The sequence below is a fragment of the Myotis yumanensis genome, unplaced genomic scaffold (assembly GCF_028538775.1).
Source record: "Myotis yumanensis isolate MYYU_CA2020_CCGP unplaced genomic scaffold, mMyoYum1.0.hap1 SCAF_8, whole genome shotgun sequence".
NCBI lineage: Eukaryota > Metazoa > Chordata > Mammalia > Chiroptera > Vespertilionidae > Myotis > Myotis yumanensis.
Window position 1 is genome coordinate 50,288,475 of NW_027223759.1, and position 25,261 is coordinate 50,313,735.

Below are 25,261 nucleotides of genomic sequence, written 5' to 3' on the forward strand. Positions count from 1 at the left end.
TAAGGATTTAGGTGCAGACATACGCAAATTTGATTTAAAAAAATAGGAAAATTATTCTAGTACTGAACGTTTGATTGCATTTTTACAAGAAAAACCACTACTGTAAAAACAGCAATTTTGCCCAGCCAGTGTGGCTCAGTGGTTGAGCATTGACATATGAACCAGGAGGTTATGGCTTGATTCCCGGTCAGGGCACATGCCTGGATTGTGGGCTCGATCCCCAGTAGGGGACATGCAGGAGGCAGCCGATCAATGATTCACTCTCATCATTGATGTTTCTATCTCTCTCTCCCTCTCTTTCCCTCTCTGAAATCAATAAAAATATATTTTTAAAAACCCACAGCAATTTAAATTGGTAAAGTGAAAAGAACTTAGAGGCTAATAATTAGTTTCCATGCAACTGTATGTGCACAAACACACAGACACACATAGCTATTCTTACCATCCAAACAATGTTGTGTCTGAAATATTCATAGAAAGTCCCAATAATTTTCAAGTATCACAAAAAACATCATTTTTTGAAAGTTCCTTTTTAAATAACTAAATCCACTATGACACAGCATCATTTCCTCAGTGCTGACGGTGTGTGGTCTCAGGTTTCGTGCGGCAGGGTTGACAAGTGATAAGCACAAATTCCTTCCTGTTCTTTGTACCACCTTTCTAAATGACTGTTAGATTTCCACAGTTGACCTACTTTTCAGCCATCTCACCCTGTGTTTCAAATCTAAGAGGCCAGATCTGGACTTTGAAAGGCTCAAAACACATCAGTCACAGGGAGCAATGAAGAAATGATGGGAAATGATTTGTTTAAATTACAGTGAGTGGGATTTCCTGCACATTTATAAATGGAATAAACACCATTTATCTTGACTCACATCAGAAGCCTCCACAACATGATAGAGATTTCCCACAGAGTAAAAAATCTAGTAAGGAACAAGCACTTAGGCATGATATTCTGTGAGTGTCCCCAGCAGTGTCAAATATTATTGATTGACCGGTTATGTCAGTATGAATGTAGAAGACACAAATTTTCCATGGATGTGTCATTTCTAAGGTACAAAATGTCTGTCTGTTCTTGCTTATAATTTCAACAAATTCTAAGCATTTGGTCTTACCCTCATTCCTTCAAAGCGGGATAAGGCTCTCAATGGCCTCAGAGCTCTTAGTGTCCTGAGGGACTTGATGGCACCAAGCTCTGAGTACCCCAAGGCATTTGCAGTCAAGCTAACCAAGGAGACCTATACAGAAAAAGCAACACAATTTTCTTACTTACAGACAAAAATGCTTACACAGATCAACCATGCTCTATGCAGTAAACAAGTAGTTAGTTCTCAAACTTTACCAAGTATCAAAATCACCTGGAGGGCTTGTTGAAACAGAAAGATCCTGGCAGAGTCTGATTCAATAGGTTTGGGGTGGGGCCTGATAATTTGGGTTTCCTAACATTTCCAGGTGAATCTAATGATAGGAGTCGGTGACCCACACTTTTAGAACCACTATCATACACTTATGAAAAAGAAGAAACTATGCAGGTTCTCTTCCCAAGAATCTTGACACGAACATTTTTGTAAATTAAGTGTAAAGCAAGAAAAATAATGGCACAGATATGCAATCTCCATCTATGTAGCTATAAAACTTTATCATTTTTCATGCTATTTAGCAGACCTGAAAGGAAAATTAAAACTTGGTACAAGTACACAGGTAACTGCAAAACACTGGTGAATCTGAACATAAACACATCCAGAAAGATCTTGGCACCTACACAGTGGCTTTGTCTTTATGTAAATTTTAGTGTGAGGGTGTAAAGGCATTAATTAGCTCAAATTTATAATAATAAAACCATAATATGCTAATTAGACCAGACAGCTGAATGACCTTCCAGACGTCCTTCCGGACAACCTTCTGGAAGAAGCCTAGGCTGCAAAGGCTGAGGCAAGCCACCACAACTGCGAGGGCTGAGCCCCTTGCATGAATTTCGTGCATCGGGCCTCTAGTTAATTTATAAAAGCTGAGATTTTAGTATAAGTAATTAGAAATTGCCAAAACAATGTTTTCTTTAATCATGTGTACAAATGACTAATGTAGTTGGTATGACTAATGTAGTTTTAAAGTCTCAGCTGACAAAAAAGGAAAGGACTGTCACAGGTGACACAGAAATATCTGACTTCCTTTGAAAATACACAGGAAACTCATTGAACTTATGTAAGCTAAGAAAAAAATATGTTCTCCTAAAGTGCACCTGAATTTCAAAGCAAATAAATAAAAATAGATATATAGTATAGTTTTAAGACTATGGCATTAATAGATATTTGAAAAATATATTTTTTAAGAAAAATAAGTGAAACAAAACATTTTTATAGTAAAATGACATTCAAACTTATATGTGTTTTCCGATGGTCTTAGGTGGCCCCTATGAAAGGGTCATTCGACCCCCAAAGGGGTCGCGACCCACAGGTTGAGAACCGCTGTTCTAGTTGAATACCTATCTGTCCTCACAGGACAACTATCAGTTCCCATAGGCCCGGAAAAATGACATTCACATTAGTTTCTTCAATAACAAAATAGATGAGCAATATATATTGATATAAGGCAAAGTATTGTTTAGTTTAATATTCTCAAACTAGTTTTTGTTTTTTTTAATCCAAGAAGGTAAATATCAGGATATGTTAGGTAATATGAACACCAGCTACAGGACAACTAGATTTCTCTTACGGATTCCTTTATATTCAGGTAGTATTGCCTTAATGCCTTTATTATTAAACTAGAGGCCCAGGGGGCTGCTAACGCTAGCAATCCGGGACCTTTCAGGGGATGTCCGGCTACCAGTTTAGGTCCGATCTTGCAGGGATTCCTTCGGATCAGGCCTAAAATGGCAGTCGGACATCCTTCTTGCAATCTGGGACCGCTGGCTCCTAACAACTAGCCTGCCTGCCTGATCCCCCTAACTATTCTGCCTGCCTGCATGATTGCCCCTAACTGCTCCCCTGCCTGCCTGATCACCCCTAACCACTTCCATGCCTGCCTGCCTGATCACCCCTAACCACTTCCATGCCTGCCTGCCTGATCACCCCTAATCACTTGCCTGCCTGCCTGCCTAATATCCCCTAACTGCTCGCTGGGGGGCGGGGCCAGCCAGGGTGAGGGGGCCGTGGTCATTCTGGTCTCTAGTCATTCTGGTTGTTCCGCTGTTCCAGTCTCTGGGCTTTTATTATATAGGATAGTGTGTTAAATATAGGATGTTTTATTATACATTTATCAAGTATCTTAACCATTTATAGAAAATAAGGAGAAGAAAAAGTATCATCTATAAACTCATTATACAAATAAAAGAATGGTATAGTTTTGGTATGTTTTTTCATTTTTTATAATGTCTAAATATATGAATTTAAAATATTATTTATTGCCCTAACCAGTTTGGCTCAGTGGATAGAACGTCGGCCTGCGGACTCAACGGTCCCAGGTTCCATTCCAGTCAAGGGCATGTACCTTGGTTGAGGACACATACCCTGTGGGGAGTGTGCAGGAGGCAGCTGATCGATATTTCTCTCTCATCGATGTTTCTAACTCTCTATCCCTTTCCCTTCCTCTCTGTAAAAAATCAATAAAATATATTTTTAAAAAATTATTTATTGTCATTTTATTGCCAGAAAATTTTTGATGTGATTTTGTATGTAATTTTATATATTTAATAGTAGATTTGCTTCAGGCAGATTAGGAAAAAACTAAAATATACTTTTCTCTGCTAAATGCAAAGAACTCTCTTTGTCTCTTTCATAATTTTTTCTTGTGTTCAGTGATTAGAAAGGTCATAGTGGATTAAAAATTGATATTTTTTTTTTACCTGAAACTGTAAAAAATAATTTTCTTCAAGAAAGTGTCTATTTTTCTCTTTGCTAACATGATATTTAAATTTTATATATCAAAATATGTCTTTAATTGCCAAGAAATTATTAAAATCAACATAATATTATCTTTACAATGCACTATTAAACATATTGTGCTTTCCTGAAAATTCAGTTTTCTTCCTCTATGTTGATGGTGATCATCAATCTGTTCCCTTCTCCGAATCCTTACTCTCTGTGCTCACCAGCTCCCCTAGACTTTATTTTTACATTTTTTTTTTTATAATCCTTTATTGTTGAAAGTATTACACATATCCCCTTTCCTCCCCATTGATGCCCTCCAGCCCCCCACCCTCCACCCCAGGCCTTCAGCACCCTATTGTCTGTGTCCATGGGCCATGCATATATGTACACAAGGTCTTTGGTTGATTACCCTCCACCCATCCACCCTCCCCTGCCTTCCCTCTGAGATTCTGCACTCTGTTCCATGCTTCCATGTCTCTGGATCCACATCAGCTTATTTTGTTACTTAGATTCCACATATGAGTGCGATCACATGATACTTGTCTTTTTCTACTGACTTATTTCACTTAGCATGATACTCCCCAGGTCCCAACCACGAGGTCTCAAAGGGTAAGAGAAACTTCTTTTCTTACTGCTGCATAGTATTTCATGGCACAAATGTATCACAGCTTTTTTATCCACTCCTCTACTGATGGGCACTTGGGCTGTTTACAGATCTTAGCTATTGTAAATTGTGCTGCTATGAACATATCCCCTAGACTTGTCTAGACAAAAAGCCTTTAAATTATTTTCTCTCGATTCTGAATAAATTAATAATTTGAAAGGCATTTAAGAAGTAAATCTCCAAAATGAAATAAACATAATTTAAAACTTTTTTGTTCAGTATGATCTTATATTTGTGAATAAAAGATGAGATGTTCCTCAAACTTCTCACTCAGAAATCAGGAGTAACCTCATGTTCAATGTTTTAAAGCTTCTTATACTCTGGTTCTCCATCTTACTTTATTTTCAACACCAATGCAGTTTAATAAACCTTTAAATGATTAGTTCATAGCCAATCTGTTCCAACCATCATATGAATCAAGAAGTATCTCTTGCTATTTGGACTTTCACATTTCTTTGTAATTAGTAATCCATCTGTGGGCCAAGCACTTCTCAACAGTCTCTGTTGATAACAAAGATGCTAATGTCAAAGATGTGAATAATTTAAATACAGTTATTGTATTAAATGTGAGAGTGAAAAAAGCAAAATTACCTTAACATATTATTTGTATAGCTTGGAATGTTAAATATTAATTTGAAGCTAAATCAATAATGATAATAACATAGCATTTGCTGTTTCACCTATGAAAGTATATGTATTTAAATTGGCAAAAAAAAAAAAAGGTTTTGGGACTTTGTATCATTGGGAGAATAGAAATCACCATTTATATTTGCACCCATGCAGACAGTATTGATGGAGTGCCTACTATATATATGCTAAGCATCATTGTGAGGACTAATATGTATCACAAGCATGTCAAACTCGCAGCCCACGGGCCGCATGTGCAGCCCAGCCAATATAACGGTATGTAAGAAATGTTTTAATAAAAATTTCGTAACTTAATTTTTACAATATCCTGTTATACATAATTATTAATAATGAACTACAATGTTCGCTAGTGACTGACTACTATAATTGTGTTGCACTCATTTCCCTTACGCACCTTATGCGTAGGTGCACCATTTCTCCCCACTAATACTAGCAGCAAATATTTTAGCAGCCGATTACCGCATCATTAGTCTTGGACTGACTTGTTTGGTGTGCGCAACAGGAAATATTTCACTTTCGGAGAACAAGAAAAATAGGTTTAGTTGCTTTACGCCTATTAATTTGTGCAGTTATTTAGTGTCTGGTAAGTTAATGTTCAAGAAAAAATATTAATTTTTATTAAAATGTTCTATTATTTTATGTTAACTATTACTCATTTATTTCAGCCCTTTGTATTCAGCATGTCTCTATCAAAATAAACCTACGTTTCTATGAAATTTGAAGGTTGTTTTTTGCAGCCCACATAAACTTAAACCTTGTTTATCTGGCTCATGTTAGCCTTTGAGTTTGACATGCTTGATGGATCATCACATGCCAATGGAATGAAACAGTGAAGAATACTCACATCCACAATCAAAAAATCTAGCCAGCACCAGGCGTTGGTAAAATACATTTGAAAACCATATGCAACCCACTTGAGAAGCATTTCCAGGATGAATATGTAAGTGAAAACTTTGTCAGCATATTCTAATATGGTCTTAATTGTTTTTCGCTGCTCAATATATATATCTTCAAAGGCCTGTAAGGGAAAAAATGCAATTAAATTTCATTGTACTGTCGCTAATTAATAGCTTATTAGAAAATACATGCTCTTCTCAGGTGCCCGCACTGGAAGCCTTCCTGTTTTCATAGCTGCATTTTGCCTTATAGTTATCTATATGCAAATGACTGCTGCCTGGGCATTTCAGTCAACCAATAAATTCAAATAATTTTAAAGTTTTAGTATCAGTACCTCAAAACAACTTAACATTTTTACTGCCAGCTGCTTCTCTCTACAGCAGAAAGTCACTGCAAGTAGACCCACTTCCTTTAGTGCAGTCACTGGGCTGTAACCCCTCACTAATGCAAATGTAAAGCAATGAGCTCCATTAGCCAGGGGAAGGACACTGGACTATAATCTCTCTCTCTCTCCCTCTCTCTCTCTCTCTCTCTCTCTCTCTCACACACACACACACAAAATGTCTAGAAGCTCCCTAAGCCATCATTTTGCAGAATTCCTCAGAAAGGGTTGGGGACTCATTTACAGGAGTCCCTGGGACATCTGAATGAAAAAAGCAATTGTCTAACTCAATGCCCTTACATGCAGTGGTTCTCAAACTTCCTAATGCCTCAACCCTTTAATACAATTCCTCATGTTGTGGTGACCCCCAATTTCATTGTTACAAATTGAACATAATTAAAGCATAGTGATTAATCACAAAAACAATATGTAATTATATATGTGTTTTCTGATGGTCTTAGGCAACCCCTGTGAAAGGGTCGTTCGACCCCCAAAGGGGTCGCGACCCACAGGTTGAGAACCGCTGCCTTACAGGAAAGACTATGAGGGTAACCTGGTGGTCCGGGTGAATGATAAAGAAAAAATTTCTTTTTTGAAGAAAAAGGGAATCTGAGCTTGTGAGCTTAGCACCAGGGCCTAAAAGCTTTCAGCTCAATTTATAGCTGAGGGTGGAAGCTGCTTAGAAGCCAGCCTGTTGATGTACTTCCTTGAGCTTTGACTGGATGTACTTGAAACCAAGAGCTACTACAACAAGGACACTAGTCACTAATGAGATTCAGTATTGTCTTTCCACTTGGCATTAAAACACAGGGCTCACCCTCTTTGTTCTGAGTACATGGCAGGATGCAGGATTGCCAATTACATCAGAGGTGGGCTTAGAGGCCTCCAGATACAATGCCATATCCTTATATTGAAATCAATTCACCAAACACTACTACTAACTGAAAAAATAGTACAAATGCAACCATGTTTGTATCACCAAATAGGAAAACAGGTCACACTTTTTATTATGTTAATCAATATTCTGACCAAATTGATCATTCCATTGAGTGAAATCAGACATAAAATAAGTTCGTAATGCTTTCACTTTGCTACTAGTCAGTAATTATGTCAGTGTACTATTTACCATTCACTATGGTTGGCACTAGTGAATCAGCACGAACAAGGCAGGTGAGTTCCCTGTAGCAATGGAGTTATGTTACGTAGTTTGATATTTAGCGATAATCCCATATCATACCTGCATAGTCATTCTTAGTAAGAACAGTCTCTTTTGAGTGAAAGTAAAAAAGATCCTTTTTTAGATATTACAAAAACCATAGTGTTCTGAGTTTGATTCATCCTGAGGCCTACTTCAGAACAATAAATTTATTGAGCCTATTTATTGAGCCTCTCACAACTATGCTAAAAATATCACACAATGTCTCTCATCCTCACCAACAAGTTATTGTAAAAACATGAAATAGGAGGTGCATTGAAAGGAAAGGTAAAGGAGCAGATCCTATGTCACTTACCAGTGCCCCACTGCTGAGCAGAATCATGAAGACAATGAAGGTTTCGAACCAGTTATGCTCCACTATTTTATAGCAAGTTTTTCTCAAGTTCCACCAGAGTTTTCCTTTGCCTTCTTCTATGCTTATCTGGCAACACTTAAACTTCCGTACACAGTCTAAAATATGTCAAAGTAAAGGAAGAAAAAGAAAATACTCTTTGATTATGAACATTTGTGTTGGTGGACATTCATCTATATTATTATCTGACAACTGGTAAATGACTTCATTTTTTAAGATGGCTTCCACTTATAGAAATAGAAGTCATCTATAATGTTTTTCAATTACTCATTCCACACATTTTTTTATGTTTACGGGACTATTAAATTGGATTATATTGCATTAGAAATACATAGAAAAACAGAGAGAAAATTAAAATCACCAGAAGTTGATCATTTCATTCATATGTGGATATTTGTATATTTGAATTCTAATTATTTCACTTAATGGTATAATATAAACATTTCCTTTTAAAAATATATGTTTTTATTGCTTTTAGAGAGAGAGGAAGAGAGAAAGAGAGGAAGAGGGAGAGGGGGAGAGAGAGAGAGAGAGAGAGAGAGAGAGAGAGAGAGAGAGAGGAGATAAACATTGACTGAAAGAGAAACATTGATCAGTTGTCTCTTGCACATACCCCAACTGGAGATCGAACCTGCAATCTGGGCATGTGCCCTGATGGGGAATCAAACCAGCAACCCCCAGGTGCATGGGACCATGCCCAACTAACCGAGCCACACTGGCGAGGCCCAATATTTCCTTTTTAATTACAAGTAAATAGAATATGAAAGGTTTCATAATATCTCTAAATAAGATTACCAGACTTAACAAGAATTAATATAGTTATTCCACTATTATTGAATATTTATGTAGCTTTAATTCTGGCTATTATTAGCAACAATGTAATAAACATCTTTGTATAATGTGGGGACTACTAGATCAAAGGCTTGTCAACAAATATTTATTGAACATCTCTCGTATTCAAGGACTTGTATTGAACAAATTATAATACTAGAATGTTTAAGACATAGCCTTGCTCTAAAAAGAATGTGCATTTGAAACAGGAGAGATTCTATAATTACAAAAAGCAATAATTATCACAAAAAAACTAAGGTATTGTGAGAGTTTGTGGACAGAGATTAATTTCTGATATTGAGCTTTATGGAGGTAACGGATATGAGGTGAGATTTTAGAAGATGTGTAAGAACCAGTTCTAGTACCTGGAGCTGTGAGGAATGCAGAAACAATTATACAAATAGAACTTGGTGAGATAAATGCCTGGAAGTTGCATGACAGAGAGGATTAGGAATCAAGACTAGAAAAGACACCGAGAGCTAATCTGAAAAGAGGACCTGAATGAGAAAATGTAAATTTTATCTGCTATCTAATGGGGGAAACATTGAAGGGTTTTTTTTTGTAAGTTATGAAAATTTACCTGATAAGAACACTGATTTAGAATTATGTATGCCTATTTTGAAAATTGGATAGAAGAAAGAAGATGGGAAAGGAGTTCAGAGTCTATGAGACACAATCAACTGAATGTTAAGAAAAATGAAAGCAGGGGTAAAGGTGGTGACAGTGGTCAAGATACTGCTAAGTTGATAGGACCTGGCAGCACACAGAATATGGTGTCACTGGTGTGTGGGAGCCAGAAGAAGCCAGGAGATAGGGTGTTAACCATGATAGAGGACTCTTATCCAATGAATGGAAGAATGGTTACCTCATCTGCAAGGAGCATAGTATTTTATTGGGTAGATATTTATCAGATGCTACTTTATAATGTAAGCAGCCAGATCATATCCTTTGTTTCATGAAAATTTAATGAAGGGCTATTAAATGTTATTAGTTTCTCATTAAGAAATACAGGGCATATTTGTTGTTTTTTGAGGGCAACCTCCTTTTGATATTTCTGTTTCCCAAAGGACTAAGGAGAATTACATGCCCTAATATATTCATTGCAATTTATTAAATGAAACTGTAATTTCCCCCCTAATGAGGATATGAGATGAAAAGACACTGTTTAACCAAAAAGAAAGACCAGGTTAGTAGGAATAATAAATGACAAAATATTGAGACACTGGTTTACCTCTAAGATAGAAGAAAGGAAGGGGTACAAAGGGGCCTAATCTGTATCTGTTTTATTCTTAAATAAAAACTGAAGCAAATATAACAAAAATATTCTAATTGTCAAAGTTGGTCAGTATCTATGAATTAGTCATTATTGTCTATAATGCTATGCTGGTAATATTTCATTCTTAAAAGTTTTTTAACTTTATAAAAGACAATGTTGATAGCATCATATTTATTATTATGCATACTAGAGGCACAGTGCAGGAATTAGTGCATGGGTGGGGTCTGGCCGCCCCACCCCAATGGGGGACCATTGGGCTGAGCCAGTAGGGGGGAGGGGCCATGGCAGTTGGCTGGCCGGCCCCACCCCTGATCGGGATGTTGGGGGCAATGGGGGCTGGGCCAGCTGGAGGGGGGCCTGATCAGGGCCCAGATCAGGCTGGTTGGCTGCCGCAATGCACGTCATATCCACTGGTTGTTCCGATCATTCTGGTTGTTCCGCCGTTCTGGTTGCTGGGCTTTTATATATATAGATATCCTAAAGTAAGCTAGTTGTCTGGAAAAGAGTAATAACTTAATGCCACAAAAATAATTTTTGTGAGATACCACTTGAATGTTTTGTGAAGTCATAATTCTTTTTTTTGTTGTTGTTAATCTTCATCTGAGAATATTTTTTTCCATTGATTTTTAGAGAGAGTAGAAGGGAGAGAGGGGAGGAGGAAGAGAGAGAGACAGAGAGAGAAACATGGATGTATGAGAGGCACATTGATGGTTGCTTTCCTGCACATGTGCTGACCAGGCTGGGATCAAACCTGCAACCCATGTACATGCCCTGGACTGGGAATCAAACTCGAGACCCTTTGGTGCCTGGGTTGATGCTCTAACCACTGAGAACACTGGTCAAGGCTCATAAATATTTTTATAATCAAGTAATTATACTGAAATGTATGCAGATTTTTTGAAGGAAATAAGAAAAAAGTAGCATCCATCATAACTTATGCTGAACAAACAGCTTTTGCTCTAAAGTTATTTAAAACTTGAAATGAATATTTAAATATTTATTTTCACCAATGCATTTAAGTCCAAAATCAATAAGTATATGCAACATAATCTTCTATAAAAACCTAGAAAGAATCTGTTGACATCATTTGTGATTTCTAATATCTGTATATTTGCATTTTTTAAAAATATATTTCTTTATTGATTTCAGAGAGGAAGAGAGTAGAGAGAGATAGAAACATCAATGATGAGAGAGAATCACTGATTGGCTACCTCCTGCACACCCCCCACTGGGGAACGAGCCCGCAACCCAGGCATGTGCCCTTGGCCAGAATCGAACCTGGGACCCTTCAGTCCGCAGACTGACGCTCTATCCACTGAGCCAAACCTGCTAGGGCTATATTTGCATTTTTAAAAACAGCTTAAAGTTTAAATTAAAACAGTTTTAATGTCCTTAATATAAACATATATTGCCCAAATGAAGCTTTTTTAAGATTTAGTTGCAATAAACTAGCAATAATTTGAGGCAATCATTATTATTAAAAAAAAAACCTTTTTATTTCAGCAATTACTGTATGGTATTGGATTTGGGATTAAGACATAGTATGAATTATTAAATAGCTGTTAATTAAAAAGTGAGTGAAAATGAAGTGAGTCCCAGGGTTTTAGAGAAGCGTTTCTCTGTCTATAATAGTGGCTTACATGAGAAATGTAAAGAATTTTGTGTCCTGTGGTCTTGCACTAATTTTGTATACCTTTTGGCATCATTAGTAGTACATTCTCACACTGAATCTGGACTGGCCAGGACAGGAGCACACCTGACACAAGTGGAAGCTTGACCTTAGTACTCGGGCTTCCTCTCTCGCCCCTTTGCCTTCAGGATTAGAACAACCTCAGGCTAGGGTGTGGAGGATGAGATAGCCAAGTGGAGCTGAGTCACTTCAAGTGTCTCATCCAAGACCTCAGACTTGTGAGAAAGCCCAAGCAAGATCAGCAAAACTAGCTAGCCGGCAATGGAATTGTGGGCAAAAATATGCTTGTTGTTATATGCTAAGAAATTTTGGGTGGTTTGATACACAGTATTATTGTTCAAGAGATAATTCATCCATACCTCAAATAACCTACTTTTAGCTTTCTACAGAAAATCCTCTTCAGATTACTACAATGGCATGGTGCTCCATATAATATAATATATATTAACTCATAGTTTATTTTAGGATTTAATTATCTCTTATAATCCAGAGCTCATAAAAATGTTTAACCTTAGCAGACACAGGTAACCCTTTAGGCACTATTTAAAATGTACTCTCATTGCCGAAACCGGTTTGGCTCAGTGGATAGAGCGTCGGCCTGCGGACTGAAAGGTCCCAGGTTTGATTCCGGTCAAGGGCATGTACCTGGGTTGCGGGCACATCCCCAGTAGGAGATGTGCAGGAGGCAGCTGGTCGATGTTTCTCTCTCATCGATGTTTCTAACTCTCTATCTCTCTCCCTTCCTCTCTGTAAAAAATCAATAAAATATATTAAAAAAAAAAAAAATAAAAAAAAAATAAAATGTACTCTCATCAGTTAGTACCCATTATGATCAGATAAAATAGTAAACCATAAACTAGTTCTTTGAGTTTCAATTTTTTTTTTCTCTTATTTTCTAAAGCTAAAGAGAGATAGGCGTGATTTGGCTTTCTCTTCTATTCGATAGTCTAGAAGGTCACCAAAAAAACCCAGATAGTTAGAAGCATTTCCAAGAGTTGAATAGGATCCACAAAAACAAGAATATCTGATCACATAAATTAAATCTTACCTCTTTAAAAATCATCTTTGTTTTGATATAGAAAAAGTAAAGCAAACAAATAACGGTTGTTAGATAGATGTAGATGATTTTAAAAGCGGGAGGGGAATAGATGGGTGGCTAAGAGAAGTCTACTGAACATACATGCATTGTTTCTCTTACCTTCTGTGAAACAGGCTTCAGGTTCCAGAGATTCTTCAGGTTCCACTTCCGGTTGTTCTCCCTCAGCGGGAGCTCCTATGTCAACTGTGCTGCCTTCTGATGAACTAGTAGCATTTAACTTCTGAAAATCAATTCCACAGAAAAGTTTTTAAATGTTTTCTTTACTCTATAATATAAAAATTCAAAAGGTGTGCCCTCAAGTCTTCAGGACGCATCCCCTTGATCTGTAATTTAAGAGTATCTTAAACATAATGCCAATCTGCTTTAGTAGAGGTGGGGGTCACAAGATTAGATACAGCAATAAAGGATATTTTTTCTTTAAAAATATGCTACTAACAACTTATACAATTTTTAATTAAGCCCATCATAAAGATTCTGAAATAAAATCCTGCAGAGAGCTCATGGAAGCTGCCAGAGGTGTATGGTCATCCATGATCTTGCTTTTGTAAATTAGTTTGCGAATAGTATAGTGTGTTTTATTCTAAAATTGTGACCCAACCAACGAAAGCTGTATAAGTGTATTTTCATGTCAAATGCAGAAAAGATTTGATCAAATGCACATAAACAGCAACAATCTAAATTTATCCACTTTTCATTGACATGAAAACATATACCATCAGTTGTTATTAAATATATTCTATAGTTTTCTAATTCCCAAAAGAGCAGCACATTGTTAGCTTTGTAGCAAGAGCTGATATTTCGCATTCTCTTTGGCCAATGCACGCCCGTGTTTCATTGTGCATTTGGAAACTACTTGTTACTCTGGCACTCTTACCTGTTTTGTTAATACAAGCAGAAATACATCTTTGGTTGCTGTTGTTGTTTTTTTCCTTTAGGTTAAATCAAATACCACCAAAAGTATATATATGTACTAGAAAGAAATTGTTTTAAACCTTAAAATGCAATAAACTTTATGTAGGTCAGGTCCTTCATGGATCAGCATCAATGAAGAGACCCCAGCCTTGAACCTGATCTTAAGATACTGCAGTCATGACACAGGGCCAGGTATGAGTGCCACATGGAATCAAAGTAGTTTGGGCCAGGGCATTCTCCAACCTGTTACAATGTTATTACCATTAATGCATAACATTAGGAAACGGCTGAGCTGGTAAGAGCTACATTATAAAGGGGATGAGGTAAGCACATGATAAAATGCAGGTTAAAATATGTTGAACTATTATAAAATGGATGTAGTCAGTACTAGAAACAATCTATGCACATTTGGCCTAAGGATTCTATGAATTACCCTGGGAAAATGGTTACTTTATTGTATGAAAATAATTTTCTTTATATAAAATATTTACTTGACAAGTGGTGCTCATGAAGTAAAATATTTATAGATAATATATGAGATCAAATGCTTTGGTCCTGACCAGAGAGCTCAGTTGGTTAGAGTGTCAGCCAGATATGCCAAGGTTGCAGGTTTGATCCCCCGTGGGGGCACATAGGAGAAACAACCAATGAATATATAAATAAGTGGAACAACAAATCGATGTTGCTCTCTCTCTCTCATTTTCTCAAAATCAATCAATCGATATTTTTAAAAACAGAAAATGTATCTTATGTAATTTAACAATACCAATGATAGACATGTAAATATCATATATGTCTGCCTTGGAACTAGCTTGGGCAATGCTTTTTAATTTGACAAAATTAATGAAATCAAGAATTATATATTGTAAGGTGTTTCTAGGTTGCTGATTCATTTTTCTACTTATCAACTATATCACAATACTAGACAGACACTCAATTATAATATTTTTGTCAACAAAATTTAAATATATTTTGTTTTAAGATGAAATGTCAAAGTTAAATTTATTACAAATATTCTAAGTTGTTGGACTATTTCTAACTTCTTGTCCTCTGTCTTAGATATGTGTAGCTTTTTTACATACATAATTGATTAAGAAATGACTTAATTACCCTCTCTTTCCAACCCATCCGATTCACATGAAGTTGTTACCTACCAGGGATCTGAAAATACTCATCATTTGCAGGATGTTGAAATATGATATAAGTAATCAGAAAAATTAAAGCACAATCATATCTGATCTAACTACAGACAGCCCACAATTAGAATTGGATAACATCCCTCTTAGGAACAAGCATCACACTGCAAATACAGATTAGGGGAAGGCCTGGGAGTGGGTCCCAGTAAAAAATGAGGATCCATATTCAGGGTGCTCCACACTCTCAAGCTGGCATTGGTCAATTACTGCATCAGAGCCTACATCAGGGCTGGGTATGTTGAAGGTTCTTAATAAATATTGTTTTAAAATGAATGAATGAGTGGACCTCACAACGTAATGATGGTTAGCCCTTGACAATGATTGGAAAAACTCACTAGACAAGATATTCCAGGAAAACTTTGTTCAAAATGTTCAAAAGTTTCCAGAGGATCCTGTAATATCAATTTATCAATCCTTTCATTTAGCCCAGTGATTTAGTATTGACATAAAATTAATAGATGCTTCTAAAATATTGACTTCAGATAGAGAGGAAGTGAAAGGGAGAGAAAGATCTATGTGATAGAGAAATATTGATCAGCCTCCTGCCTGCTCTCTACTAGGGATTGAGACCACAACCCAGGCATGTGCCCTGACCAGGAATCCAACCAGGCAACCTTCAGGTTCATGGGACAATTCTCAACCAACTAAGCCACACAGGCCAGGGGTAGATGCTTTTTAAAAAAAAAATAATTTTTTTTTTATTGATTTCAGAGAGGAAGGGAGAGGGAGAGAGAGATAGAAACATCAATGATGAGAGAGAATCCTTGATTGGCCGCCTCCTGCACGCCCCACACTGGGGATCAAACCCGCAACCCAGACATGTGCCCTGACTGGGAATCAAACTGTGTCCTCCTGTTCATAGGTCGATGCTCAACAACTGAGCCACGCCAGCCGGGCTAGATGCTTTTTTATCGAAGCCAAATATGTATGTACTTAAAGGCCGTGTTATTACTTTTATAAAAGTGCACATAAAATATGTTGTATTTCTAGAAGACATATCTCACCAGACTTAATTTTTTGAGACAAATATCATGCTTTTGCCATCTCTGTATCTCTAGTACTTATCATCAATGTTGTGTTTAATAAATGTTTGTTGAGTAAATGAATGACTGTTACATGGGATCTTATTCCACCACGATTTCTAAAACCTCCTATCTAATACTTACTTTCACATCCAAGTGCATACAAATAATATTCTGACTGAAAGTTCAGAGTAACACAAATCCTGCAAGATTCTAAACTGTGTAATGACCAACAACTCTTAGAATTAGGAGTGCTGTCTCAACACCCGGCTCCCAATTATTCATTCCTGAGATGAGTCCACAAAGCAAACTGTAGTTTAACTCTGGAGTCAGGAAAACTAACACTGACAATGTTTTCTCTCTTTTCACTCTATAAAGAAGGATCTACAGTCCCAGCAAGTGAATGGAACCTCTTGAAGGAGAGGAACTCTCATCCTTCTTCATCTTCTCTCTGATGTGGAACAATACAGGACCTACCTCTCTCATGAATTACTTGAATAGCTTTACTTGGTTTACAAATGAAGAATCTGGGCTGCACATTCATCCTCAACATCAACCATGCCAGTGTCTATTTAGAGAAGGAAATGGGGCTTTAAATGACCTTCTCAAAAGTCATAATGAGTCAGTAGTTGGACTCTAGAGCTTCTGTGCCCCTTTTTTCCTTAAATAATTTCTTTGAAGATTCAGAGGTAAACCCAATGTTTATCTATTTAAAACATTTAGTAGACTTAACATGTAATCAAACATTGTAGGTTTAAAATAGTTCTCATGATATTGTCATTTACCATCTCTCATGATCATGAACGTAGTATTAGTTCAGGTTATATTTATATTTTGAAATTCTGACTTATAAAATCTTTCTAGATAACCTCAATGTAATGACTTTCTTAAATCACCTGAGATAAATATCATAATTATACAAAATATGTTGACTAAAAGTTAAAATCTGTAAGGTACCTATGAAAACCAAATGAATCTAAGACTATAAAAATCTTCAGCTCCAGAAAAGGTCATAATTACAATCAATCCTCACTACAGTGCAACTTCACACACATCATTATATGGAACTATTAGTCCCCATACACCTAAAAAAGAATTGTCAAATAAAGGCTGCTTGTCATACTTCAGTCTAGGCATAGTTCACTACAAAATGCTATATGAGTAAGAGACCAAAATATTAACTGTCTAGAAATAAAACCAGTTCTATAGTTTCAAGTTCTGTACCTGACATGTTCTACTTCTCCTTGCTAAATTTAGATGGGTAGGTTATCTTTTTATTGTCTGAGCTTATTTATTGGGAAACAATAGACTGACTGATATTGTTAGCATAGCCCTTACCTCATTAAACTTTAACAAAATACAAATCCAATGTCAGGATAGTTAAGATATCAAACAGGAATAGCAAATTTTTATTTGCTATGAATAAAAGCACTGGCAATCATTTACTTTTAAATGTAAATATTAAACATTTTTAAAGTGCAAACTTCATTATACGGCTCATATTATTTAAAACCTGGATTCTTCTAAGAGCTGGGTAATTCCAATTTTAGGAGTTAAGCAGAGCAAAACCATATTTTGCTTAGTGATCTAATAAATAAATGTCAAGACACAAATATTCAGTTTGTATTTTTAAACATATAATTCTTTTGCTTTCTACATCATTGATAAATTATTATTAAACATCAATGTGCCAAAATAATTGTCCTTCTTTCAGAAAGTATAAGTATTTATAAAAATAATTAATCAAATAGAAAAAGGGAGAGAAAACTTTACTTCCTATTAAGATTTTCATAAGCACACGTGTTTCTTGTTATGCAGTTATTTTTTAAAAATTCAATTAGTAAACATTGTATATAATTTAGAAAAAAAGACTAGTATATTCTAATCTCTGTCAATAAAATAATATTTTTTAAAAATAAAAGGATCATTCAAGTATAGATTAAATCAAGTATTCCATATCTAACTAACATTTTGGTCCTTAAGAATGGCAATCCTTTGTCCCACGTGGATCCTAGTACTAACCTGTACTTAAAGACAGCTCTGGGTCATTTTACATGAGAAATCTTAACACTGGAACAACGAAAGTGTTGGTCTTGCTTGCTTTGGGATAGGCTCAAGGCCAAAGTTACACTTTAGTACTACACTTTAGTCCTTGTTACCTTCTTAATAAAGGAGATGGAAAAAATCAAAAGTATCATTACTAATGTACTGCATTCTCCAGAAAATACTTTATTCTTTATAATGAATATATTACAAAATTTTCTGACCTATGACTCTCAGGATCTTAAATCTCTTTCTTGGGATGGCAAAAGGAAACTTTATGGCCTATCCTTCAGCAGAGAACTAGTGGCCCCAAAACACACATATTTACTCATTTTGTTCTTACGGGTTGTTTAGAGCTTTCTTTCTCCCTTCCTCACTATCCCACTGGAAAACTTTCCTTTGAGAACTACACATTCTCCAGGATAAAATCATAGATGTATTGAACTCATCCCACCATTGCTTACCCAAACCTTCCATATACATTCCCCACCCCACCCCCCCCCCCCCCGCCACCCCCCGCCCACACACACACACACACACACCTCTTAAGTATTAGAATTCAGTATGTTAGACATGAGCGGCTGCGGTGAGGCCTGCCCTAGGATCGGACCAACATTGCCTTCAGACTGTCACTGGCAAATGGGAGCCAGCTGCTTCTTGGCACAAGCTCAGAGGAAAAGGACATGACCTCAGTGACAACGTGACCTTACTAAGGCCTGGACTAATTATAATAAAAACTTGCATTTTGGTTTTCACCCCTCACCTGTATGGGTTTTTCTGTATGCATTATGGGTAAGGGCATGCCCAGAAGAAAGATAGTTTCTGGCAATCATCCCTGAATACAAATGAAAGGCTCCACCCAGAAAACCTCCACTTTAAACCCAGAAATTCAAGGCCAATCTCTCTCTCTCTCTCTCTCTCTCTCTCTCTCTCTCTCTCCTGGCATGTGCCTCCTTTGTAATGCATCTTCAATAAACCCCATTTTGCTTTACTTTCATTTTCGTTGACCTTAAAATCTTTTCTGTGTGGATGAAAAGAACCGAGGTCCCAGCAGGTAGCCCTAATCGGTAACAAGTATGCATATATACTCTTTTAGAAAACTGACAGTGTTTCCTAAAGGAGGATCAGAGACCTATTAAAAAAGTTGGAAACTATAATGTGAGAGTTGAGAATAAATGAAGTCAATTTAAATCAGTTCCCATTTGGTTTGTATTCTATACTTACTGCAGCCAAATCTGCTTTTCCCCATCTACCTCTCAACAAAGGCACACCACAGATGGGATACTCAGAGAATAAGGAAACTGAGAAAAACAAGCCATTATCCTAAAGAGTCATGCTTTTTCTGAAGAATTATTATAAATAGGAAAAAGTATTTCTAGTCCCTGTGTATATGTGTTAAATCATGAGCAATGATACTTCTAAGGTCTCATTTTATATATCATCCCTCCAATATATGAGGCATTACCTTTTATGGAATCTAGAGTGCCAGTGACTGAATATTTTATTCTAAAGGATAAGAGAATGCTACAAGAATGGCACAATCATTTCTCCTCCCAAATAAGCAGATATGCTTATGGTAAGGTTGTTTCATAGTTTTGATGACAGAAGGAGAGGAAACCGCATCTAAGTGACAAACTAATAATCTTAAAAAAATCATTAGGTCGAGTAATTTGGTTAGCATATTTTAGCACATATTGATTTGTGCTAAAATGTTTGATTTCAACATCAGGAAATGAAAAATCCACCAAATGGATCTCACAGAATGGGATAACGCTCATTTCTGTAGTCACATGACAAGGGAGGTCCCTCATTTTCAAAAACACCAAAGAAACAAGAGCTCACAATGATTTTTTCCCCTGTATAAGAGTCTGCGTGGCATATTTAAATAATATTTTTCAGGAGAAAATTTCCCAGCAGGTCTGGATACAATAGAGGAGAGACAAAAACACAAAGGACTGAAGAAGAATAGGATAAAGAAAGTGGATTTCAGATCTATTTTCTTTCTGAAAATACCACCTTTAAGACTGTCTTTTTTTTGTATAAAAAAACATATTTCTTTTTTTTTTTCAGTTTTAGGAGTTTTTAGGGGTAAACAACAGAATCTCCAAGGGGGTCATATTCTAAATGCAAAATACTTTTGGTCAATTGCTAGATAAAGCAATGCTATTTTCTCTAAAATTAAGCAGATAAAAATTATACCCATGCTGATAGCAGCCAAAACATAAACATTCCCATTCATTTACATTATTATAACATAAAGGCATCCTTCAGGAAGTTTGCACATGTATAAAGGATTGCTTTAATTTGCAGACTACCCTTCAGAAAAACTTAATATGATACTGAACAAAAATAATTACCAACAAAGCGCACTCGTTGAGGCTATATTAAAAAAAAGGGTAATTGAAAAATAAATTTAACAGAGGGGGGGATGGCAACAGAAAGCTTTTCTGTGAGAGTCTTTCAAAGAGCACCTACATTTCTCCTTTAGGCCCTCAGCATGTTAAAAACTCTGTAACGTTAAATGGAAATTAAATAATCCATAAAGGCATGCACTTCTACTTTACACTGAGCATAATTTCCATTAAAAATCTAGTAAGGAAACTAGCAGCTAAATCATTTTTTAAAAGTTGGGTTGCCAGACTTGCCTGACCAGCATAAGAGCAAGCTGTGCATGTTTTATTTTACTGCCAATGGATGGGCAAGGAATGTAGCTGAGTAACATGCAGGCCAGTCAAAATTCATTTAGAAACTGATTCTATTTATATATGTACAACTTGCTTGGGTAACCTGGGTAAAAGTGGTGGCACGAGCCTCTGGCTGGTTAAAAAACACCAGCGTTGCGTTCTTGATGGCTCCAGCTTGATTTTACTCCTGTGAGAGGTAAGAATGGTAAGCAGTGAAGGTCACCAGATTGCACTAGTAAATTTCACTTTGAAAAATCAAGCATGCTTTCAACATTATTAAAACTCTCGAGAAAAATCAATCATTCAAAAATCACAAAGTGTAAAAGGAATCACATTAAATATAGTAAAAACAACATAGGAGTTAAAACATGCATGATCATGATGAATTTAAAATGATATGCTCTAGAAAATCTACGGAACTATCAAAGAATCACGCAAATTTGGCAAAGACAAAATAGAAGAGTATTTAGTTCAAGCACCTAAACAACCTCTGGCCCACTTGGGTAATCTGCCCTATAAAAAGGAAATCACTTAGGCATTCCAAAAATTAAAAAGTGCTCTATTTTTCCCTTTAATATTTTTAACCACTTAGAAAAGAATATCAATAAGCCTCATACCATTTCTTACAACTCTACATGCAATATTGAACAGCATAATCCCATCCCACCAGCTAAGAAAAGGACAAGATAAAAATAACTTGAGGACAGAACACTAAATCAGACATCTCAGGTGGGAATATTTGGATTGTTTCAATTCTCTTTTGTCTTCTAGTGTTAGACCTACCACATTAAATACCAAAAGATTAAAGCCTGCACATATTCCCTACCTAAACCATTACATAATCTTTTATTCATTTATGAGTTTATATTTAGGAAGTTTGAGATGAATCCATAATTGAAAAGTTCTCCAAATAATATATTTTAACACCCAGGTAACAATCTCTACGGTGGGAAGGTATTGAGAGGACTCCATAGCTGAAGCAATAAAATAAGTTTATTTACAATGGGGAGATCAGTTGTCTGCCTCCAATTCCAAAGTACTGAGGTCACATATATTATTTTGGAGTACTTAACTCATACAGAAAACAAATGACAAATTTAATGATAACAGGAAAAAATTGGGAAGACAGTTTGGATTTTCCTGCTATAATCCCCAGTTTATTGGATGCTCTTCTAATGTCAAACCTAATTCTTTGAGGTGAGGCATAATACATGTTCTTTTGGAGAAGCTTGAGACTTTAAAATTTCTGAATAAAGAAGACTGGATGACAAGTTATCTACACTTCAAAAAATACTCAAACTTAGCCAAAAGCTTAATCTGACCGAGGGCTGAAACGTTTGATTATTTATAATTCATTCTTAGTTTATATAAGACTCTAAGCATACATACAAATAAAAATTGACTTCCCTTTCTATAAGGGAAATATTAACTGTTAAGAATAATGTCAAAACAATAAGAGGGGAATAGATATTAAAATGTAATGACCCAATTTTATTTTCCAACCTCTGACTTCAGCTTCTAGTGATATAAAATACCAGAAATTAGGCCCTACCATTTCAGCATAGACCAACCAACTATGCATATCCAAAATTTTATTAACCATATCTTAAGATATTTAATCTTAAAATAATGGTCTTACTAGTAAACATTTCACTTCAACTAACTACAGTGATTCTTTGCCCTGGGCTATAAGGTTTTAAAATATTTCCCTTGAATTTCATCACTATTCTGTGAAACTAGTCGCTATAACTTTGTTACTTACATATAATTTTAGTACCTATATTTAAAATTCCCTTGAATTAAGCTAACATCTACTTCTACCTAATTATTGCATTAGCAATACTATTTAACTTATAAACAAGAAAGAATAGAAAATGGCATATTCTTTAGTAATTTTATGGAATACATATAGGAATACTGACTGAAATATCTAAAGTTCCCTTCTTAGAAATACATTTTTGTTAATAATTTTTGTTAACTGATTCCTAATTATACTTTGTTCCACTACTTAAATTTTATACTTTAATGCTTCAAATTCCCCCAAATCATCTATCTTTTTTAGAATAAGAACAGTAAAAGGGGTCTTTATTTTCCCTGCCAATCAATTCCAGTGACAAATAAAGATAAATCTTTGGTGATGGTTGGTATTTTTATTTATTTATGCAAGCTTTTGTTACTGGGAAAGCCACCCATATTTTTGTATAGGTAAACAATTAAATACTGAGGATTTCAATTCCTTTTCTCTTTACCCCAACTCTGCACATATTAACCTATAAACAAACAAAAACATACTCTGATACTCATAATTGTGGTAAATCAAAAAATACTTTAAACTACCAAGACTCTTATTGTAGTTATTAAATGCACAATTTTACATTCTATAAAATATTATGCAGGCACTGGGCTCAATAGAGTTACCAATATTTTTCAGTGTGATTCCTCATCAATATCTTCACTTCCTTAAAAAATTATTTACTTCACAAAATATGAAAGTATATATTAATATCAAGCCAAGATTCCAATCAGATTTTCCATGAATAAATATGCTTGTGCAAACTAAATAAAATCACATTTTATGAAGTATTTCCTAAGAGCCAAGAATATAGCAAAGTCAGAATTGGAACTTACCTTCTCGACAAGTATTTTTGATACATATAAAAAAAATCATTTGGGAGAATTATAAAGAAGAAAGTGGATAATCTGAGGCATTTTTACAAATCTATATTTATATTTCAATACTTAGAAAAATTCATATTAATCTGATTTTTAATATTGTCAATAATTCAAAATAGTAAATACTTGAAAATTAGCAGATTACTTGTCTAGCTATGTTTTAACATATCACTGATTTATCACCAATTTGCCATAGAAAATGTATCAATTGATATTTCCAATTTTCTTACTGAAAGAAAAAATAATTTTAAATAGTTTGATATTTTAAAGCTTAATACCAAAATATCTTCTTATTTAAAATCTCCTACCTCTTTGCTTTCCTCCATATCGGACTCGCTGCTGAATTCTTCAGTATTTAAATTTTCAAAGTCAGATTCTCCAACAGCAATTGGTACAGTCACAGTGAGGCTGGGGTTGTTTATGAATGACATGTAATCACTTTCATCCACGACATATTTTTCTACACTGCTGCCTATGCCACTGGTAGTTCCATTCCCATCTTTGAGATAATTGAGATCTTTGCCTATTTCTACGGTAGTATGGTTGGAAATACAGCTGTCTTTTTTGTTATTCAGATCTTCAAGAGGTTTAATCTCATCTAAAGCTTTCTGCTTCCTAACAATGGCTTTCTGAATAAATTCATGTACTTTTCTTTTAACATAATCAATTCCTCTCTGCATCCTTCCCACAGCAATCTGGAGATTGTTCATTTCATTATCATCATCAGTGGCAGCAAGGTTGTCAGAACTGAATGAACTCAAAAGCAAGGCCAGGAAGAGGTTCAGAACCTAAAATACAATAGGAAATTAGGTGATCAAAACATTCTGTCATTTCAATGGTTCTTGACTTTAAGTTTTCCAAAATTATTCTTAAACTTGATTTTTTTTCATAAACTTAATTTTTTTTCTAGCTCATAATCAACTATCTTAAGGGAAAAAAAGTGAATGAAATAAATACCTGGCTAATATAAAATGATGCTATTAACATCATTTCCTTTTTAGTCATTACAAAATTACTGAAACCATTGTTGCATCTACACTAATAAAAGAGAAACATGGTAATTGGCGTACGACCGCTACCCTTTTCATTGGCTAATCAGTGAGTATATGCAAATTAACTGTCAGCCAAGATGGCGGCCGGCAGCCAGGCACTGAAGCAAACATGAGGCTTGCTTGCTGCGGATTCCAACGTTCCCCGCCTCACTTTCCGGCCTCTCAGTTGCAACTCTAAGAAACTATTACTATGTTGCAAATAACAAGCTAAACAAAAGCCCAGAAACCGGCTTTCAGTCAGCCGGGCTTTAGCAACATTGTATCCATGTTTTCAGCTGCGAGGCCTCAGAGCTAAAGCTGGCCCAGAATAAAAAAAAAAAAAAAAGAAAACAAGGAGCAGTTGGAAGCTTCAGTCACTCGCTTCTGGAAAACAGCCCTCAGCCCCTCACCCAGACTGGCCAGGCACCCCAGTGGGGACCCCCACCCTGATCCAGGACACCCTTCAGGGCAAACCAGCCAGCCCCCACCCGTGAACCAGGCCTCTATCCTATATAGTAAAAGGGTAATATGCCTCCCGGCACCGGGATCAGCGGAGCAGTGAGGCTCCCGGCACGGGGATCAGCATGACAGGGGGCAGCGCCCAAACCACCTGATCGCCCTGCGGCTCTGTGTGTGACAGGGGGCGGGGCCACAACCTCCCTATCCACCCTGCTCTGTTTGTGACAGGGGAAGGCACCCCAACCCCTTGATCCGCCCTGTTCTGTGTGTAACAAGGTAGAGCCATAACCTCCCCATTGGCCCTGCCCTGAGTGTGACAG

General features: G+C 36.1%; 1 protein-coding gene across 2 annotated transcripts in view; it reads right to left on the reverse strand.

The window, feature by feature from the left end:
- Positions 1-25,261, reverse strand: part of SCN2A (sodium voltage-gated channel alpha subunit 2) — a 96,120-nt gene that overhangs the window by 20,201 nt on the left and 50,658 nt on the right. For both annotated transcript variants that reach the window (XM_070422838.1, XM_070422839.1), the window contains exons 17-21: positions 23,760-24,239; positions 13,021-13,141; positions 7,969-8,123; positions 6,023-6,196; positions 1,116-1,238 (exon numbers count right to left, since the gene is read on the reverse strand). In XM_070422838.1, coding sequence (XP_070278939.1) covers positions 1,116-1,238; positions 6,023-6,196; positions 7,969-8,123; positions 13,021-13,141; positions 23,760-24,239 — 1,053 coding nt within the window. The remainder of the gene's footprint in view (positions 1-1,115; positions 1,239-6,022; positions 6,197-7,968; positions 8,124-13,020; positions 13,142-23,759; positions 24,240-25,261) is intronic.